At 37.3% G+C, this 20,611-nt stretch overlaps 1 protein-coding gene across 1 annotated transcript; it reads left to right on the forward strand.

Moving 5' to 3' along the window:
- The first annotated feature begins 100 nt into the window (after positions 1–100).
- LOC131841022 (protein HIRA) lies at positions 101–17,299 on the forward strand. The gene is made up of 20 exons (XM_059189253.1): positions 101–185; positions 317–490; positions 3,382–3,543; positions 3,732–3,889; positions 4,842–4,950; positions 5,669–5,829; positions 8,433–8,601; positions 9,345–9,439; positions 10,139–10,309; positions 10,700–10,857; positions 11,167–11,331; positions 12,069–12,291; positions 12,665–12,767; positions 13,673–13,798; positions 14,260–14,406; positions 14,624–14,720; positions 14,985–15,305; positions 15,596–15,717; positions 16,219–16,310; positions 16,738–17,299. The coding sequence occupies exons 1-20, from the start codon at positions 149–151 to the stop codon at positions 16,873–16,875; spliced, it is 2,928 nt and encodes a 975-aa protein (XP_059045236.1). The 5' UTR covers positions 101–148; the 3' UTR covers positions 16,876–17,299.
- The last annotated feature ends 3,312 nt before the right edge of the window (positions 17,300–20,611 follow it).

The raw sequence follows: 20,611 nt of genomic DNA on the forward strand, positions 1-20,611 counted from the left end.
ATTGTCAATGTCTTTGCACTGTCTGTCACAGAGTTGAAATGTTTGTCAAGCGGGTCTCAATGTGTTATCTGTTTATATAAAATTATAATTTACAACAAACTATTTTATATTAGAATTTGAACATAATTATAGCTAAACTATCACACAAATGAAGCTCTTAAAACCCAGTTGGGTCAATCACGATGGTAATTTCTTCTTTTTATTTTCCCTCCTAAAATAAAACTTATATAAATAGTTGTATACTAAAAAAGTTTATTTACTATTTTAATTGTTCCTAATAGTATTTTATATGTTATTAATATGTATTTTATTTTAGATAAACCAATATTTTCGGTTGATATCCATCCCACTGGAAAACGGTTCGCGACCGGCGGACAGGGCGGCGACTCTGGCCGGGTGGTCGTGTGGAATCTCAGCTCGGTGCTGTATGAGTCGGTCGAGGTGAACCCCAATATCCCCAAAATGCTGTGTCAAATGGATAACCATCTAGGTTAGTTTTATTTTTATCATTTAAGAGCTATACTGACTGACGTCTAAGAACCAATTCAATTGTAGCATAGATTAAAAAAAATATTTACAGAAAATCAAGAAAAAAAATTCAACTGTCATATTTGTTTATATACCTAGTAATTGATACCATTAAGTCATAATTGCCCTGCCTTGTAAGTGATAATTGTTGCCATATAGGTACATTAACTCCCCTATCCAGTTCATGTGCATAACACTATGTAATTACTACTTGTCACAAAGTGTGCACAATATAGTGACTGCCTTGACTCACCATGTAAGCTCAGCAGTTACAGTGATGCACCATTTCGATTGTGGCATTGTAGTTGCCAAGTTCTAGTCAAAGCATGTTTAACTCGTATTTGTATGAAGATACAGATAGGCCTATGTCCAGCAGTGGACGTCTTCCGGGCTGCGATGATGATGATGATGATGACAGATAGTCCTAAGGTTGGCATCCCTGCAACAATTATTTAAAAAAATTGGAAAATTGAATTTTACTTGTATATATTTCCAAGGAGAAGGAGGAGCTCGCAAGATAATAATAAGTCACATAAATAATATAAATATTTATAAAAAAAATTATGTATAAATTTCCAGGAACATACCTATATTTTATGATAAAAAATTAATCTTTTACCCAACATTGTTTTACTGCTCTATAATTTTTAGTTGTTACTGCCTATTCTATGTAATGATAACATTCTATGAGTGATATTGTTATCAGTAATTATTTTGTTAGCCAGAATTTCATATTTTACATGAATTATGGATTAATTATTGCCAATATTGATGGCAAATATGCCTTTTCATGAAATAGGCATGATGACACTATCTAAGAATGTCCGAAAACAGGATTTCATGTAATTTTATATGATAGGCTGATACATATTTAAATATTTATTTTTAGTTTACAAGCGACATTATATTTATTTTAGTAAAAATAAAAATGCCAAACATATAAATCCACCATGATAGATCGAACACCGATTTTGGTTACTCATTTGTAAACAAAATCAGTGTTGTCAATGAAATGAAATGAAAATGTAAACATGTATATAGTACTATACTATATAAGTTCTCACAAAGTTGTTTCGCGTTATTTGTAAGTTAAATAACTTCTTTGGCGTTTTTATTATTGTATTAGTACATTGAGGGACTGCACACCATTGATACACATTGGGATTAATGATTATTGCGCTTAAATCTTCAAAAACTTTCAACAAACACACATATAACTCTACTATAAGTTGTCACTTGTCAAGTGTTTACGAATGGTTGACGTCATAGGCGACGCCATTGCTATTCTAACGTTTTTTCGCGAAATCTAAATTGTATTTTTCTATCAAATTCTTAAAATTTTTTAAAAATATGATTTATTTTGTACAAAGATAGAATGTGAAAACATCTTGGAATGTTTTTTAAAAATCAGTCATCATGCCTATTACAAAGCAATAAAATTTTATACAATATTAGCTGACCCTGCAAATATATATTTGCCTATAATTTAAAATCACTATTAAAAAATTAGGGTTGACGCTAGAAGTACGAAAATTTATGGTTGTATGTATTTTTCAATGCTATATCATAATGAAATATTATGTAGACAAAACAAAAAAATTAGGGGTCAACAACCCTTATCACTTACCTCACCATAGTTATGAAAAAATATGGACATAAAATTTCATCAAAATTGGTCAAGGAGGAGGAGTATGGTAACTAACATTGTGACAAGAATTTTATATATAATGTTACTATGACTTCAGCTCCTTTTTTAGAGATAAATGTGTGTATCAGATATTGCATTTCATTAAAATGTGTTCAACCTTTTTCCGCAGTTGGGGAAACAAACTTTCCCATTTATAATATTCAGTATGGATTGAATTATAGTATACTGAAATATAATCTGTACGAATATTATAAATAGGTAATATTTGTATGTTTGTTTGTTCGGGGTAATCCCAGTTGTGATGATCCGATTTTTAAAAATCCATTACTGTCAGCAAGGTAAATTATCCCCGAGTTCTATAGGCTATATAACATCACGACATGCAATAGAAGCGGAGCAGCAATATATAATATGGCATAAAATATTCATTTTAAGTGCTTCAGTTGCGTGCTCTGCATAAACGATTAAAGTTACACAACAATAAGTTCTATTGAAAAATCCGCGATAACTATCTTTTAAGATTAACTCACTTTATTTATCGTAATCAAAATTCTTCTAAAATAATGCATTATTTGTGAAGGTCTATATCTATATATCCAAATATGTTAGTGTGGAACAGTTTAGAAGTTAAGCAAATTGGACCTACTGAGATTGCGCTGTGTTTATGTTCGCTGATAAAAGCAATTTAATAAATAGATTCCTCTCAGTTGGTATTTATTTGATTGTGTTCATAATTTTTAAGAATTGTTAAGATTAGATTGTAATAATAAGGTTGACATGTTTAAAAACAATCGCCCCAAAATAAATTTAGATTAAAAAAATATATATTGGACCCCTGTGAAGCCGGGGCGGATTGCTAGTTATACTATAAAATAATATTTTTAAATTTGTATTAAGTTACACAATTATTGAAATATCTCCTTTGGAAAGTATACACTTTATCCTGAGCTGATAACTACCATCACTCCTAAGAATATCCTTCAATTATTGTCCCTGAAGATCTAGGTACTTTAAAAAGGGCGAGCACAATATGTCTATGCAAAATCTATATAAAAACATAATTGTTCATTTTAAAAATTTCATTATTTATATAAAATACAATTATAATGTTAATTAATTGTATTGTCCTCTTCGAACCACACAAGTCTCACACACTTTGAAACATAATGAGTTACTGATGTACAATTTATACTTTTTTTTTCCAGCATGTGTAAACTGTGTGAGATGGAGCAATGGGGGTCGTTATTTGGCTTCCGGAGGTGATGACCGACTTGTCATGGTCTGGGGACTGAGTGTTTTAGCTGGTGCACCTGGTAATAATAAAGCTGAAACCTGGAGATGTCTGTCGACACTTCGAGGCCATGCAGGTTGTTTTCTAGTTTATTGATAAAATAAATACATAAATAACTCTGGATAATTAACACAGCGCCATCTAGTCTTAGCTGGGGACTGGGTGGCACTGTGGGAATTGTCCTGAAACATTATTAGTATTATTATTTCATCATGGAGTCTTGTTTTCTGTATTTTTTTAATATACCTGTCTATTTTTTTTCAGGTGATGTCTTAGATTTGGCATGGTCACCATTGGACAAATGGTTAGCAAGCTGCAGTGTAGACAACACCATAATAATATGGAATGCTGAGAAATTTCCGGAAATGGTCTGTGTACTGAGCGGACACACTGGTCTTGTTAAGGGTGTTGCTTGGGATCCGGTGAGATGTTTTTGAGTTATTATTAAACCGGCTGGATGTATGCTGAAGTCATTTAATTATCTTTATAGGATTTGTTAGTATTATAAAAAACTTGGTAATTCTTTAAAACAAATAACAAGTTAAAAGGTATACAGAAAATTTTAAACAATCGGTCACTAACACATTATATAGGTATATAATGTGTTAGTGACTGTTTAAAATTCGGTGTTTTCTAATATATATTACATATATAATTTACAAAGGTATTTACCAAATAAATTGTATTTAAGTATTTATATATTGTCTAGTTCCAACACACATAACTTACTTTACTTAACTTAGAACCAGATGCGCTATGTGAATTGTCCATGTTTATAAAACTAAAAGATTAATATTAAAGCAATGTTTTATATATGCAAGATTTTGCAGTGCCCTAGTGACGCTGGAGGGGATGCTTCAAGTCAGGTCTCTAGACTACAGGGTAGGGTTCACGGATCTAGACCCCGTGATGATCACCCATACGATGGGCCGACCAAGTGAAAGCAGCGGCAGGTAATCCACTCCACAAGTCTACCAGAATAGCAGCCAGTTGAGACAAATGGCGCTCTGGCGTAAGGCAGATAACATCTGCCTCCAATAATGTGGAAATAATACTCTACAGGGTAGGGTTAATAGACCCCGTGATGATCACCCATACGATGGACCGACCTACTACTCCACTAATTAATAAAGCATATAAAATGTATGGTTATGTTATGAGAACCTGTGTTAATTTTAAAAGCCCTTCTACTTACTTATATTTATACAAAGTCTTATTCGCTCTCAATTAGAATATGCCGTAACAATGGAACCCTTTTTACAATATATAACTGTTCTGTTAACAGCATTTTAAATAAGAAGTTCCTACATTAGGTTAATCCGTATTGTATCAGTACTGAAATGAATTTAATAAAATTTATTTTATTTGTTGCAGGTTGGTAAATATATTGCATCCCAATCAGATGACAAGTCATTAAGAGTATGGAAGACTGCAGATTGGGCACAAGAAACTGTGATCACTGAACCATTTGAGGAGTGTGGAGGTGACCAAGTTATTTTTACATTAGTTGATGTTGTTTCATCTATTAAATAGTGATAATTAATCCCATTACCTCTCCACGTAAATTCTTCTCTTCTGTTGACTTTTTTGCTACTTGTCTCGTTCCTTTACATGTGACACACTTGTTTTGTACTTACATTATGTGATTTTGTGTATTCAAATACCTACTTTATATGTATATACAATATTATTATTGCATGTTGTATATATTTATTTTATATATAATATTTTACATATATATATTTGCTAGCTATTCACATGCCTACCACTTTTTGTCGTTTTCTCTACCCAAAGGTTGTCTAGAAGAGATTGCTTGCATACGATAAGACCACCTTTTATGTATTAATCTCTCTTCAGTATAATTCTTGTATTAGATGTTTGATGCAAGAAAAAGTTTATAAATAAACTAACTACTCGCCCCGGCTTCGCCCGGGACTACATGTAATATAAACCTTCCTCTTGAATCACTCTATCTATTACAAAAAGCGCTTCAAAATCCGTTGCGTAGTTTTAAAGATTTAAGCATACATAGGGACGGACAGACAGCGACAGTGACTTTATTTTATACTATATAATGATGAATAGTTATAATTAAAACGACTTTAGAAGTATTAAGTAACTTCTAAGGTAATTACAATTTCCTATAAAAATAATTATAAGTAGGTAAATATAATATTAATAGCCCTATTGAATATTTCCAGGTACGACGCACGTGTTGCGGTTGTCTTGGTCGCCGGACGGACAGTACGTACTGTCTGCGCACGCGATGAACGGCGGCGGCCCCACCGCCCAAGTAGTGGAGCGGGATGGCTGGCGCTGCGACAAGGATTTTGTTGGTCATCGGAAAGCTGTCACTTGTGCGGTCAGTATCTAATTCTCTCATATATCTAGGTGGTCTAGCGGTTAGCAATAGCTTTAGTTTGGATCAGCACAGATTCGATCCGTCGGATACATTTGTATTCGTGATTATGATTATTTGTATCTATGTATATTATGTCAGTATTTATAAAATACTAGCCGCTCGCGTTAATTTTCATACGAAGTTTCATACGAATTTTCATCCCCTATTTTATCCCCTTGGGGGTAGAATTAATCAAAATCCTTTCTTAGCGGATGCCTATGTCATAATATCTACCTGCATGCCAAATTTCAGCCCGATCCGTCCAGTGGTTTGGGCTGTGCGTTGATAGGTCACTATGTCAGTCACCTTTGAGTTATATATGTATATAGATATAGATATATATATCTAAGTGTTTACATCTGTTATTGAAATCAGTTGTTAAAACGGTGTGCAATCGCTAGATCACCGAGGCTGTCAGAATAAGTATTAATTAATGAATAGAATACATACCTGTTTAAAAGAAAATTACAAAAGCCATACCAGGGGCACCAGCGGAGGTGAGGTCAGGTCAGTTAGCCCATCGTAACAAATTCACTAGGATTTATGGTGGTTTCCAGGGGGAACCGAGTGGAGGTCCAACTAATATGGTACATTGCTAGCAATGGGGTTATAAGTCCGTAAGTAAATTTTTGACGGTAGTCATAGTACGGAACGGACGTGTTTTTGGATAATCAATATTAATTAAAGTGCAATTAAATGGAGACGAAGTGTAATGGCTGCGAGGCCATAATTTATGATATTTCTTACATGGAGTGTTCAAGGGAAGCATGTAAAAAGTTATTTCACCTAAAGTATCTGGCTATGTCCTTGGAGACATTTGAAGCACTAACTCAGGAATACAGAAATCAATGGGTATGTCCAGAATGTGTGTGTTCTAACCCGAAGCGAGACAACTCAGATACTCCAGTCAGAGGAAGCATCATAAATCAACCTTTTACCCCCGGTTATTATGTCAACACTACGCGGGGTAATCGATATCAAGCGGAAACATCGTTGATAGAAAATGAAAGTAAAGTTTTAGAAGAGATGCGAGAATTCCGAATCGATATGGTGACTAGACTGGCTAACCAAATGGCTGCATTCGAGTAGTAGATGGATACAGGCCGATAACAATACAGTCAACCCTTGCCAAGGTTTTTGAGTCCGCATTGCAAATGACCATGTATAATCAAGTAAAGGCGCAACTATCAGAAGCACAACACGGTTTCCGGCCATATAACAACGAGTAATTTGATTCTAATATATACATGACAAAGCTCGTACCGGCAGTGGACATAGGGCAAGTAGATGTCGCTTATTTCGATTTTAGGATAGGCGTTTGATGTCGTGGATAATGACATATTGCTAAAGAAGTTGGCTGGCGTTGGATGTACTCCGCATATGTTGCACTTCCTATCAAGCTACATGACTGACAGATGCCAGTATGTTGAGTACGCAGGATACAAGTCTGAACCATATTTTGTCAGGTCATTTTCGGTAAGCCATTAGGTCACTTGTTTGGTATCAGTACTCTGGAATTCATCATCATGGTCAATGATTTACCAGAGGTTATTACCAATTCGAGCTGCTTACTATTCGCCGACGATCTAAAAATTTTTCGATCGATCAGAAGCCCTGCCGATTGCGATCTTTTTCAAAGGGATATAAATAGTTTTGGTTGCATGGAGTAAACTTAATAAACTATACTATTAATACATCGTTGTATATATGACAATATACTTTTACATATATATATAACCCAATTCATCATGGCTATGAAATTGACTCGTTAAAGTTAAAAAGAGTAACAGAAGTAAAGGATTTAGGTGTTAAATTTACCGCCGATCTGAAATTCAGGGATCACATAGTTAGTATTTGTAAGAAGGCATATAGAAATTTAGGGTTTGTACTTCGTCGATCAGTTAATTTTACTAATATTACAGCGATCTGTTCATTATATAATGCTCTAGTTAGAAGTCACCTAGAAAATAATGCAGTCATTTGGGCTCCACATGAAGCTAAATATATCTATGTTGGAACGCATTCAAAATAAATTTATTAGGTTTATATATTTAAAGAAATATGGAGTATACCCTTTCTACCCGCTAATGTATCCTAATCTGTTTGTATTAGGTATGGTAGGGTACAACGAATTGCGGGTGCGGAGAGAGTTATGCCTAGTGTTATATTTATTTCAATTGATTAGGGGTAAAATTAACAATAGCCAGGTGTTGAGTTGTGTGGAGTTCTGTGTTCCGGATAAATATTACAAAAGCATGGTGTCGCCGTCGACCTGCAACTGCTGGCTTTATGCCGCGCGGGGCCACACACTTACTAGGCAAAGCACCGGTCACAAGAGCACTGCGTACATTGAATCATATAACGGAGCAAATAGATCTATTTTCTTGTTCTCTGAATGAGTTCACGAAGATCGCTTAATAAATAATTATAAGTTATAATTAATTTAAAAAATAATGTTTGCTGCACTATTGTATTAGGCTAAGACCTGTAAAAATAGATGTAAGTGTGGAAAAATAAATAAATAAATAAATATTAATGACAATCTCCTTCGCCCCTATTTACAGAGGTTCAATAACAACATATTCGTCAAAGAAGGCAAGAAGTGTTGCTGCGCGGCGGTTGGTTCCCGCGATCGTGCGCTCTCTATCTGGCTTACGTCTCTCAAACGGCCTCTGGTCGTTGTACATGACCTCTTCACCGACAGCGTGCTGGATCTCTCTTGGAGTTCCGACGGTTAGTACTGCACTTGTACTATAGAAAGAAAGAAGAAAGAAAGAAAAACATTTATTGTCAACCATTTTTACATATACATATATACATACATACATACACACTTAGAACAATTACAATAATAATTTATCTTATATTATTTCTAAATATGGTTGGCAACATGGCTGACACTCAGCATATGCCGTGACAGCTAACTGTCACGGCGCTGGTATTCTGTGCCTGCCATTATCATATATATAGTTTATCATGCACCATGCTTCGTCATTCAAGCTGTCACTATATCGTCATATAGTTGTTGTTGATTACGTTATATGAATTCTTTAGTTAACTACCGATGCTTATGACATACTTGAACAGTTCTTAGTGACAGTATTATCTATGACATAGATTGTTCCTTATACATGTTGTACTCCTAATTATCAGCTCTCAAACACACACCACTGTTCTCACTCGCCGTTACAGCTTAATGCCCGCATGACGCCAGCAGTGTGCGGTAGAGACAACATAATGCTTCCTTCTCTTTTTGGCAAATGTGTTGGCACATTATGTGTGTATCTTAGTCGTCGTTTGTATGATGCGCGAAATCGTACACGCGACCATCGGGGGTAAGGTAATGTGTAGTGTAATTTCCAATACATATATCTCTCAAGAAGTATCTCCACGAATAAGCTTTTTATGGCAAGTTATTTATTCCATTCAGATAAATGTATTTATTATGTTTTTATATTCTTTTTCTTACTTTTCAGGGTTGAACCTTCTGGCTTGCAGCTCAGATGGTACAGTGGCTTGTATTCAATTCACAAACAAAGAAATTGGCACACCCCTCACAATGGATGAAAAGGTATGTAAAGTTTTTTTATTATTTCTATCTAGTTGTTGTATTATAATTTTAAGATTATTAGAAGGAAAAACATATTGGCTATTAAACTAATACTCAGTTATCTACTACTCATAGTAAACTCTGATTAGCTTGGAACTAGGGCTAGATGGCACTGTGTGATTGTGTTATTTACGTTTTGAAATGTGGAGAATTTCTTAGACATATTCCTCTTTTAAATCGTAACTCATCTTAGAAAGCAAGTTGTTTAGCGGCTGAAATAGGTGAGACTACGCAGATGACTTGAAACGAAGTATTAGTACTAATATTATACAGAGGAAAGATTTTTATTGTTAGTTTGTTTGCAATGAAACAATAGGCTTCGAAACAATTGGAATAATTTGAAAAAATATTTTACCATTAGAATCCTATATTATCCCTGATGAATATAGACTATAGAATATTTTCACAAATGTCAGGGCGTGACCCAACGTGTGAGAAAACTAAAATAATAATCCCGTACGCTGCGTAAATTATTGACAGTAGAGCAAAGTGATGAACTACAGTTTTATAGAGGACATCAATATCGAAGGGTATCGAAAGGAAGCAAAGCAAGGGTATATATGTGTGCATAAAAATTAATAAGTTTAGAATTTTATATTAATTACCCGTACGAAGCCGGGGCGGCCCGCTATTTGTATGTAACTTGGCTTAACTGTACAGAATGCGTTCTATGAGAAAATCTACGGCAAATGTCTGGCCAACGAGTCTGGAGGAGACCTGTCTACTAATCTCCTGGTGGAGTGCCCCGAGATCATGCTCGCGAGGGAGAAGCAGGAGGCAAAGAAAGAAGCTGCTAAAGAAGATACTACACCCAAGAGCGACAAGTCACAGGTACTGTGGACAATATTTTCCCATTCACACTAGTTAAGTAAATGTAATTAAAAATATGTTATTTTATCTATTTTTTAATGAAGATATAATTGAATAATAAAGATTTTTTAAAAATTTAATATGATTAATACTAGACTACTAGACTCAGTATTATATGTCAAATGTCAAGAACATTCAATTTATAAATTAATTAAATAAATAAAGATAATGATTGCTCGTTAATAAGGCAAATAAAATATATTTAAAATTTTGCAGTAAATTGTATGTCAGTTCAAAGTTACATCACCCATTCGATCCCAACCGGTGAGAAACACACTGAGCGGCCAGACTTTAGTCGAATAACATTGTTCGTGTTAAAATCCTATTAACTAGTATTAATAATGTCCGTAGATGGCGAAGTCTATAACGGCCCCGCAGTCAGCGTCGCCGGTGTCGACCGCGTGTGGCTCGCCGCTGCGGCCCATAGACAGGCAGATCGAGACTCGAACCTCAGATGGCAAGCGGCGCATCACCCCTGTCTTCATTCCGCTCACACAAGCAGACGCCAAGTGAGAAGATATACGATTATATTTTGACCTTAGACATGCCTATAATCCTTGTTAGTGTGTATTTATTTAGAACAACTTATATTTAAAAAACACGCAAGTTTTTTTTCATCTTCTTGTGATGAGAGGGCGTTCCGAAGGATTCGTTGAAAAAAAATATGACTCTTTAAAACTGCTTATACCAGACACTTTAAAAAAAACTACATTATCTGTGATAATCAAGATTTGTATTTCACGTTATTTGTCGCTGTATACAGCTATATATTCAAATAAAGCAGTATATATAATTTGGAATTCTTCTTCAATTGACAGCGAGTCGTTAGGATCCCAGCCGGGCGGGTCTGAGAACTGCTTCAGCACATCATCACAGAGCAAGTCACGGATCCGTGTGGAGGTTCGCGATGATATCGTTATACATCCAAACGTCAGTAACCACGCAATCAACACCTCGCAGGGCAACTCCCGTCTCAATGAGAAGTTAGTTGTATACATCTTTATACCAACTTTTTTCCGGGACTGTTTTCATAAAGCGATTGACGATCTCAGTGCTGTAGAGATTTTGCATCGAGTATAGAGTTCTTTTCCTCGTATGATATAAACATTTGTATTCATGAGTATGATTGTTTGTAACAGTCTGGGTGTTTTTTATGTATATCAAGTATGTATTTACAAGAAAAATGTGTTTATATCAGTTGTTTATTATCCATAACACACGCTCCGCTTAGCTTGGAACTAGATGGCGCTGTGTAAAAAGGCATACATGCTGATGGCCCATCTGATTGAAAGTGAGTCTTCATGTATTAAGACATAAGGACGACATCCTTATATCTTATGAAGCCTCTTGTTCTTTTTATATATGGATCGGTAAACAAGCTTATGGCCCATCTGGTGGTAAGTGATAACCTGCTGTTTATCAAGAACTTTGAAAACACTAAGACATATTGTAATAATATTACTTGTATTTTGACGCGGCTATATGTTAGTAAGTACTGTAAAAAATAAAGTACATTTGAGCCATACATTTTATTGCAACTTTTATTATTGTCCGTATATATTTAATGGTACATTCGGACAGCGACAGTTCGCAAGAACTCTTAATATTAAAAAAAATACGAAAGATTCTAGTAAACTCCTATTTAATAGTCCACGGGGTGGACTTAAGAGACATACCTTAGTAATTTGCTAGTCTCGGTAATCGGTGTGGTACCCGACAGCGGGCTGGATCAGAGGTTGCGCAAGCGGTCTGCGGCGACGCTGCCGGGGCCCCGCGCCGGAGAGGTGCACGCCAAGCGAGCCTGCGTCTCCCCCGCGCCCGCGCCGGGGCCCGCGGGGCCAGCGGGGCCCGCCGCGTCCGCGGGGCCCGGCCCGGCCCTGCCCGCGCCCACGCTCGGCGCTGCCGGGCCCATAGTTCGCGCCGCCGGCTCGCTCAGGCTGCAGGTAGTTTCTAGTAACTTAGATAGATTTCAATCGATCGCAATATTTGCATTTTCAATTAATACTAATGAAATGCAACTAGTTTATGCTTAGATCTCATTAATATTAAACGCGAAAGTTTGTGAGTGTGGATCGATGTATGTTGCTATTTCACGCAAAAATACTGAACGGATTTTGATTAATCTTTACAGTAATATATGTTATACATCAGAATAATATATAATTCAGGTTATAAAATTGACGCGGGTGAAACCGCAGGCACAGCTAGTAGAGAAGAAAAGAAAGAACATAAAGTGAGGCCAAAATGATGGACTATATCAATAGAATTGCATGATACATTTATGTACACTATATAACTATAATTATTGATAAACAGGTGGTTAATAAGGCGTTCAACACGTACTACGGCACGCTCTCGAGGTTGCAGCTGTTACCCAACAACTCTGCATCAAATGATCCAGTTTGGGAAACATATCTAGGTAAGTCTTATTGTCAACGCTAAAGTCAAAGTTAATTTAATCATATAGTGCACTTTATCATTTACTCAAGAAATAGTTTCCTATCATTATCATTACAGTTCAGTTACAAAACAAGTAAAACAAACGCGAAAACGTTTGTAGTAGTGTAATACATGTTGACACTAAAACCGGAATATACCTACTTGCTTGTGTTACGTCCCTTATAACTAGGTTTAGAAGTTTCACGCCGGCCTTTTCTAAGTAATTTGATCATTTGTTGCTTTATTACTGTAAGTTAATTAAATAAATACACGATTAAAATATATATACATACATAGAAAGATAAGAAAACAAATGTACAAAGTAGTTGTGTATTAATTTATCTACTGACCGTACACTATTAGAATCATGCCTAAGTACATTGAACTGTATTAATGTAATATGAACTGTACTCTCCAGATTTAACGTTTCATCCGTACCCGTTGTGCGTGTATAAATAATTTAATAGTGTAATAAGTACGAGTAATGAGTCGTGGTACTCGTGGTATGCTTGGCAGTGACGTGCCTGTCAAAATAAGAAAAAATATATACAAAGTAGTTGTGTATTAATTTATCTACTGACCAGGTACTATTACAGTGCCTAAGTACATTGAACTGTATGAATATAATGTAATATGAACTCTATTCTCCGCATTTAGCCTTTAATCTGGGTGGTTGTGCTTGTATAATTAATGTAATAGTGTAATAAGTATCAGTAATGAGTCGTGGTACTCGTAGCATGACCGGCGGTGACGTGCCTGTCAAAATAATAAAAAAAAATGTACAAAGTATTTATGTATTCATTTATCTACTGACCGTACACTACTGAGTACATTGACCTGTATTAATGTAATAAGTATGAGTAATGAGTGGCGGTGCTGGTGCAGGCTCGCCGGTGACGTGCGTGTCGTGCGACGCGCGCTGGGCGTGCGTCACGTGCGCGGACGGGCAGCTGCACGCGTGGCGCCTCAGGCCGCACTCGCGGAACGTCGCGCGCGCGCTGCCGCCCATCGGTAACTACCTTTACTTTATTTATATATGTATACACTCGCGGACGGGCAGCTGCACGCGTGGCGCCTCAGGCCGCACTCGCGGAACGTCGCGCGCGCGCTGCCGCCCATCGGTAACTACCTTTACTTTATTTATATATGTATACACTCGCGGAACGCGCGCGCGCGCGCCGCCCATCGGTAACTACCTTTACTTTATTTATATATGTATACACTCGCGGAACGGCGCGCGCGCGCGCCGCCCATCGGTAACTACCTTTACTTTATTTATATATGTATACACTCGCGGACGGGCAGCTGCACGCGTGGCGCCTCAGGCCGCACTCGCGGAACGTCGCGCGCGCGCTGCCGCCCATCGGTAACTACCTTTACTTTATTTATATATTTTATGACTATAATAATTCTCCTTCATTTCACATCAGATCAATTCACATGGATACTAAATGCGTGAATGTGTATTCCAGCGCTGATGTCTCAAGCGGTGAAGCTGTCTCTGTGCGGGGACCGGCTGACGGCGGTGACGACGTCTGCCGAGCTGGCCGTGTGGGACCTGACCACGGCCGCCTGCCTGCTGCGCCCGCTCAGCTTCAGGAACCTACTCGCGCATAAGGGTAACCTCCACTCTCCACTCGCAGCTCACTGCTGGCCGGCTGCCAGCAGTGACCATTTCGAACAGTATCGTCTTAGGAAATATACTCTTTTAATGTATTAAGTCTCATTTAAATAAGATTTTTTGTTGTTACTGTATGTTATGTCTAAAATGGGGTCACCATTTCGTTTCAAATAGTGTTGTATAATATTCCTTAATATCGTGTTATATTTTTCCAGTGACAGTAACGAATTGCTCTCTATTGGAGGACGGTAATCCGATGATCTCCCTCAGTAACGGCAAAACTTACATCTATAGCAAAAAGTTATATGCATGGTAAGTTATAGCTTTTATCATTCTATTTTAACTAATGTTAGTTTACCTCGTCTTGAAAACCGTTATTTGATGATTGTTTGTGGCTCTGCAACTACTGCAGTGGAAAGTTAGTATAATTACTATTATATCTAGATTTGACAAAGTCTAAATGCCAAGATCCTCGAGTGAAAACAATAGTTGACGCCACTCAACTATTGTTTTAATCCGTGGGTCTAGGCATGGCATTTTTAATGATCTGTAACATCAGTAATGATCCTCCATCAGGGTGGTGTGGACTGACTCCGGCGACCCAGTGTGGAGAGCCGGCGGACGACTGGCGGCCCGCCCGCCCCGCGCCCCCGCCCTGCCGCCGCCCACCGTCCGCCGCGAGCGAGCGCCGCCCGCCTCCAGGCCCGCCAGGTACGTAGCCAGGACCCGCCCGCCCCGCGCCCCCGCCCTGCCGCCGCCCACCGTCCGCCGCGAGCGAGCGCCGCCCGCCTCCAGGCCCGCCAGGTACGTAGCCAGGACCCGCCCGCCCCGCGCCCCCGCCCTGCCGCCGCCCACCGTCCGCCGCGAGCGAGCGCCGCCCGCCTCCAGGCCCGCCAGGTACGTAGCCAGGACCCGCCCGCCCCGCGCCCCCGCCCTCTCTTATATGTTACCAACCCGCCCGCCCCGCGCCCCCGCCCTGCCGCCGACCGTCCGCCGCGGCATGCTATCTAGAAGTTATAGTTAATTTATTTCTACGTCTGTTAATTATGGCCATAATTTGCCCAAAATAATTAAAATAGGCGACGCATACCACTTACCACCTGGTAAGTCAACACCGTGTGTGTCCATCCAAATACATAAAATATTTAATAATTAGTGCACCTAATAATGAATGTGACGTATAACAGCTACAGCGCGGAGTGCACCCGCAGCTGGCTGGAGTCGCAGACGGCGGCCAGCCTGCACCTGCAGCTGGCGCACGACTACCGCCACTGGCTCACGTCGCTGTTCACGCACCTCGTCTCGCACGGTAACTATAACAACCTAATATACTAATAATCGGTTATTAACAACACTCTCTCCGCCATCTTGGATTTTATTTTTACGCCATATTCTGGGTGAATAAGGTTATCCACGGATCTCCGACTATTAGCTACCTAAGATTAGGATAGTTAATTAATTAAACTACAGAAATCATTTCACACTCTATGATTGTCCACTGTGAAATGATGAATATATACCACTCTCGTTTTATTGTACACTGGGTGCTGTTGGCCGTTTGTCCGCCATCTTGGATTTTCGCAGCTTCGGAATTTTTTCCTCTTTCCCCCTGTTCATCTATATTAGCGAAGATTACTACTTCATTGTTTTTGTAAGGGGTGCAATATTTTAGAAGATAATAAAATCATCCTACAGTCAAACAAGTATTGGTAAGTATAAGTAGATTTATAGGGGTCATATTTACCATAACATCTTGTAATGTACCCAAAATAGTTACTAATAAATAAATGACTATTATTATTGTAAACAGGCACAGAGGACCAACTGAGGTATATTTTGGACGACATGCTCGGGCCCAGCCATTGTACATCTACGCCCAAAAAGTGGCAATCTACAGTGCTGGTAAGTACATATTGTTCTAAAGAAAAAAAAATCCTGGACAATTAACACAGCGTCATCTAGTCCCACGGCCAGCAAAGGTTGTGTTCTGGGTACTAGACAACTGATATAAATACTTAGATTATTTTTAATATATATAGAACACCCAGACTGATACACATAATTATACTCATGAATATAAATGTTTGCAATAGAACCCCCGATCTTCGTATGTAAAGTGGTATACTAAACCGCTAGACCACCGAGGCTGCCAAAGAAAGACCTTTATGAAGGATAACTACTGGCCGGGCCGAAAGCAGATTGATTGTTTGACTGACTGGTAGATTGTCTACCGTCTACCGAAGTCAATTTTATAACAATATTATAATATTAATTCATATGTATGTCACTTCTTCAGTTAATATTAGATATAATTTGTATTATTTTACAGGGCATAAAGAAACACGATTTATTAGAAGAGATGCTCTCGCTCCTCGTACGGCAGTTGCGATGGCAACGAATGTACTCTGAATATTCGGAACAGTTGAACGACATCAAGCAGACTAACGGCGTCGTCAACGGCCACTGACGGCGTCATATTCAGCGACGTGACGTCACGGACCCACGTGTCACTAGTGATGGCCGACGAATCACTTACCGACGTTGTCCTGTAACTAATCGACGGTATGCCATACACGGGTATTGTGATATAACTAATCGTTATCGTTGCGTCGGCTACGGACATACTTATCGACATTACGTCAGATATGGACGTCGAAATACTGTTAATGGACGGTGCGTCGCGGACGGACGTCTCACTGGTGACAAACTGTACCTCGGATATAAACGTCATGTTACTGGTAGAATGTACGTTAAATATAGATCTCATATCATTGGTTGTCGACGGTACGTTAAGCATAGAACGTCAGCTACGTCATCTTAAGACTAGTTACAGGTGAATCAACTTGAAGACGTTTTTGCGTTTGTAGTAGTGTACGGTCAGTAGATAAATAATGACAAATATTTTATATATTAGTTTTTATTATTTTTATGAGTGGGTAGTTATTGCATATATTGAATATAATGTTTAATAGTGAAATTCTTTAACTGCAGTATCCTTAAAAAATAATAACAGTCTTATATAATAAATGATATGACTAACTCGTTATTACGAAATAAGTAAAAAACGAAATCTTTGACATTATCAACGCAAGTTTCTCGCTTATTTTTCTTGTGATGGGTATGCGTTCCAAATGAGAATAGAATAAAAAAATATGACTATTCAAAAGTGCTTATATTAAGTTAATTTGAAGAAATATTATTTCTATTCTATTCTGTTTCTAACGCAAAAACATAACAAGAGACTGATGCGATCATGCGACAGTATGATGCACTTGTTGACTAGCACTAGCTGATCTATTCCGGTTTTACTTACTGTCTGTATAACACTACTACAAATGCAAAACTGTCTTTGAGTTGTTTTGCCTGTACTTACACTACTTCTTTAAGAACGGTACAAATCAGAAACTTATTTAACTTACAGAAACTTATTTAAGAACGGTATGAAACCTGATTTGGACTGTTCTTAAATAAGTTTCTGTATATGGTTTCCTTTACATTACATACACAATATGAACATATTAGCTAATATCATACGCTCCTATATTATATGACGCAGTTGCTAACAATTCTTAAATATTATTTATGAGAGATGGATTGTAAAAAGTTTATGAAAGGTACCAAACTTGAGTCTAACCTATTTTAGCCGCCCAACCGCCGGATGCTTAAGCAGTTACTGTATGAAAGTAATGATATCTTATTCTTCTAGAATGGCAACCCAGTAGTACGGCTGTTACATGATAATGTGATGCCTGCAGTGTTGTATATACATGCCTGTAATCGCTTACCATCAACGGTGGCATGATTGTAACAAAGAAAAAAAATTGCATTAAAATTTATAGGTTCCAATCTTGTATTTATTACTCAAACGGGGATCGAAATTACGACGGCCTGAGCCGAGGTTCGAACCCGTAGTGGTGCCCTCAGACTAAAAGTCGTATCCGTCAGGCTGGAGTTGGTCTTCAGCCGCTCCATAAGACCTGCATTTTGGAGTATCATCTGCACTCACCCCCTATCGTCCGGTGAAACTGTAAAGGCCAGCTACGGCCAACAGCATTAGAGCAGTCTGAAAAAAAAATCTGGTCTGCGGGGTACCTCAAGTCTATTCTATTTCAATCGCCAAGCAAGCAACAGTAGAATTATTAGCAATCGTCTTACATAAAAACTAACTTAAACATCTGATCTCAAAACAGTCTAACAGTATCTTAACTTATACTGTGGTGATATAATTACATCACATATTGACTGATTGTAATATAAAATAATGCATAATTAACTTTGAATCGAAATTAGATTCTTAATTAGACTATTTCATGTTAACTTATTTGTATATTTTGGTTTGGAAGGAAATTCTTTTTATGATTTAGAAATTAACATGGCATTTATATTTTCTAAACCATTGGCTGGGTATTTGTTTGGTTTAAATGAATAGGTTGTACACTCATATCTAAACAATATGGTATTATCAAACTTGAGACAGTCAAGACCTAAGTTTGCAATATGAATGTGGACCTACATGTATCATGTCCAGGCAAATCAACTTACAGACGTTTTTGCGTTTGTAATAGTGTATGGTAAAAATATATTAGTTTAGGACAATTTAGGTCAAGGGTCTTCAATCCGCGGCCCGCCGATGTGTGTTCTACGGCCCGCCAACAGCATAGGTCCACTCTCAATTAAGTAATAAGTACGTGTAATATAAAATAAAAAAAAATGGCCCTTGATTTGTAAAACGTTGAAGATCGCGGTCGCGATCGGTTTAGGTTATTATTGCATGTATGAAATATAATTACCAATTTTATTAACAGGATTAAATAATATTGTTATTTAATCCTGAATTTATTAATATATTAAAACAATGAACTAATTAATTAATGATGGCTTACTTGATAAGACCACCTTTCGTACATCAATATCTCTTGTAAGTGGAATTCATGTGTAAAATGTTTGGTGCAATAAAGAGTTTATTAATAAAGAACAGAACGGCGTGACTTTTCTGACGCTACTTGCAAGTAACGGATGCGGACCGTGCACGTGTTAGTTAGCGGAAACTGGTTTATTCCGGTTTAATAACTGTCTGTATTACAATACTATTAGTCTACTATTTACGCAAAAACCTCTTCAAGCTGATTTGCCTATAGTCACAAGTGTGAACATTATTTGGAAAGATTTATGTCGTTGATTATTATATTACTAAGACGCGTGATTTTTATATTGTATAATATGAGCCAAAATGAAAACGTGTTCGAAGAAATGAAACTTATAGTTACTGTGTAGTGAAGTTAACTACTAGATTGTATCAAAAATATGTTTTAATATAATTTATTTTCTGTCTAGAACATGTAAAATAAATTATAATACAACAATATTATATTCGCTCTTCTTTGAAAACGTTTCTCATGGATCAACAATAATGCGCTAGAAAGAATAAAATAAAGCTGTCTGCTCTCTCTATGAGATTTCTGTAAATGTATGATTTTTTTGCTTTGGATATATTTTTATTTACTAATTATACCGCAAATTGTTTAGCTCCGTTTATCCATGAGGAATGTCTCTAAACACGGGCAATTCAATGAGCAAATGAATAAATAATTATTAATTTCTAGTAATATTAGATAGCAGTGTTCATATCAATCTTATGAGAGTGCTTGATAGCCTTTTGATAGAATGCCTTGGGTGTGTGTGTGTAGATATAAAAAAATATAAGACTTAAAACGTGTTAGACACCAATTTAAGTATGTTTCATATAGAGTCACTCATTTCATCTCATTAGAAATTCCTTTTCCTACATCCATTGTATGCCAATTAGCTCATCCTAATCCTATGATGACTAGTTCCGAATATATCCAAAATGTAACCCGTTCCTTTCCATTATCCCATCCCGTTTCCTGTTTGTTAGTGGCATAATAAACAACACTAGCCTCTTGCCAAAAGAAGAAGGAAAAATAATGTTTCACATCATATTTATTACCTACTATAATAGTGCCCAATATTTTGAGATTCTATAGTGGTAAAATATTGAATAGAGTCATTTCCATCGATGATAAAGATTTGCAGATTTTGTTAAATGGAAGAGTAAATGCACACCCTATGTGATTGTAGCTCACTTATGTGAAACATCTGCTTTGGAAAGTAGACACTATATCATAAGGAGATAAAAACCATCGCTCCTAAGAGTATCCTGCAATTCTTGTCGCTGACGTGCC

The sequence above is a fragment of the Achroia grisella genome, unplaced genomic scaffold (genome assembly GCF_030625045.1).
Source record: "Achroia grisella isolate CSIRO2021 unplaced genomic scaffold, CSIRO_AGI_Agris_v1 utg157, whole genome shotgun sequence".
Taxonomy (NCBI): domain Eukaryota; kingdom Metazoa; phylum Arthropoda; class Insecta; order Lepidoptera; family Pyralidae; genus Achroia; species Achroia grisella.

Bases quoted from the DNA above. Each gene is read 5' to 3' on its own strand.
- LOC131841022 (XM_059189253.1), top strand. From the start codon at position 149: ATGAAGCTCTTAAAACCCAGTTGGGTCAATCACGATG. The intron at 3,890-4,841 runs GTGAGATGTTTT...TATTTGTTGCAG, and splicing joins AGGGTGTTGCTTGGGATCCG to GTTGGTAAATATATTGCATC. The intron at 15,718-16,218 runs GTAACTATAACA...TATTGTAAACAG, and splicing joins CACGCACCTCGTCTCGCACG to GCACAGAGGACCAACTGAGG.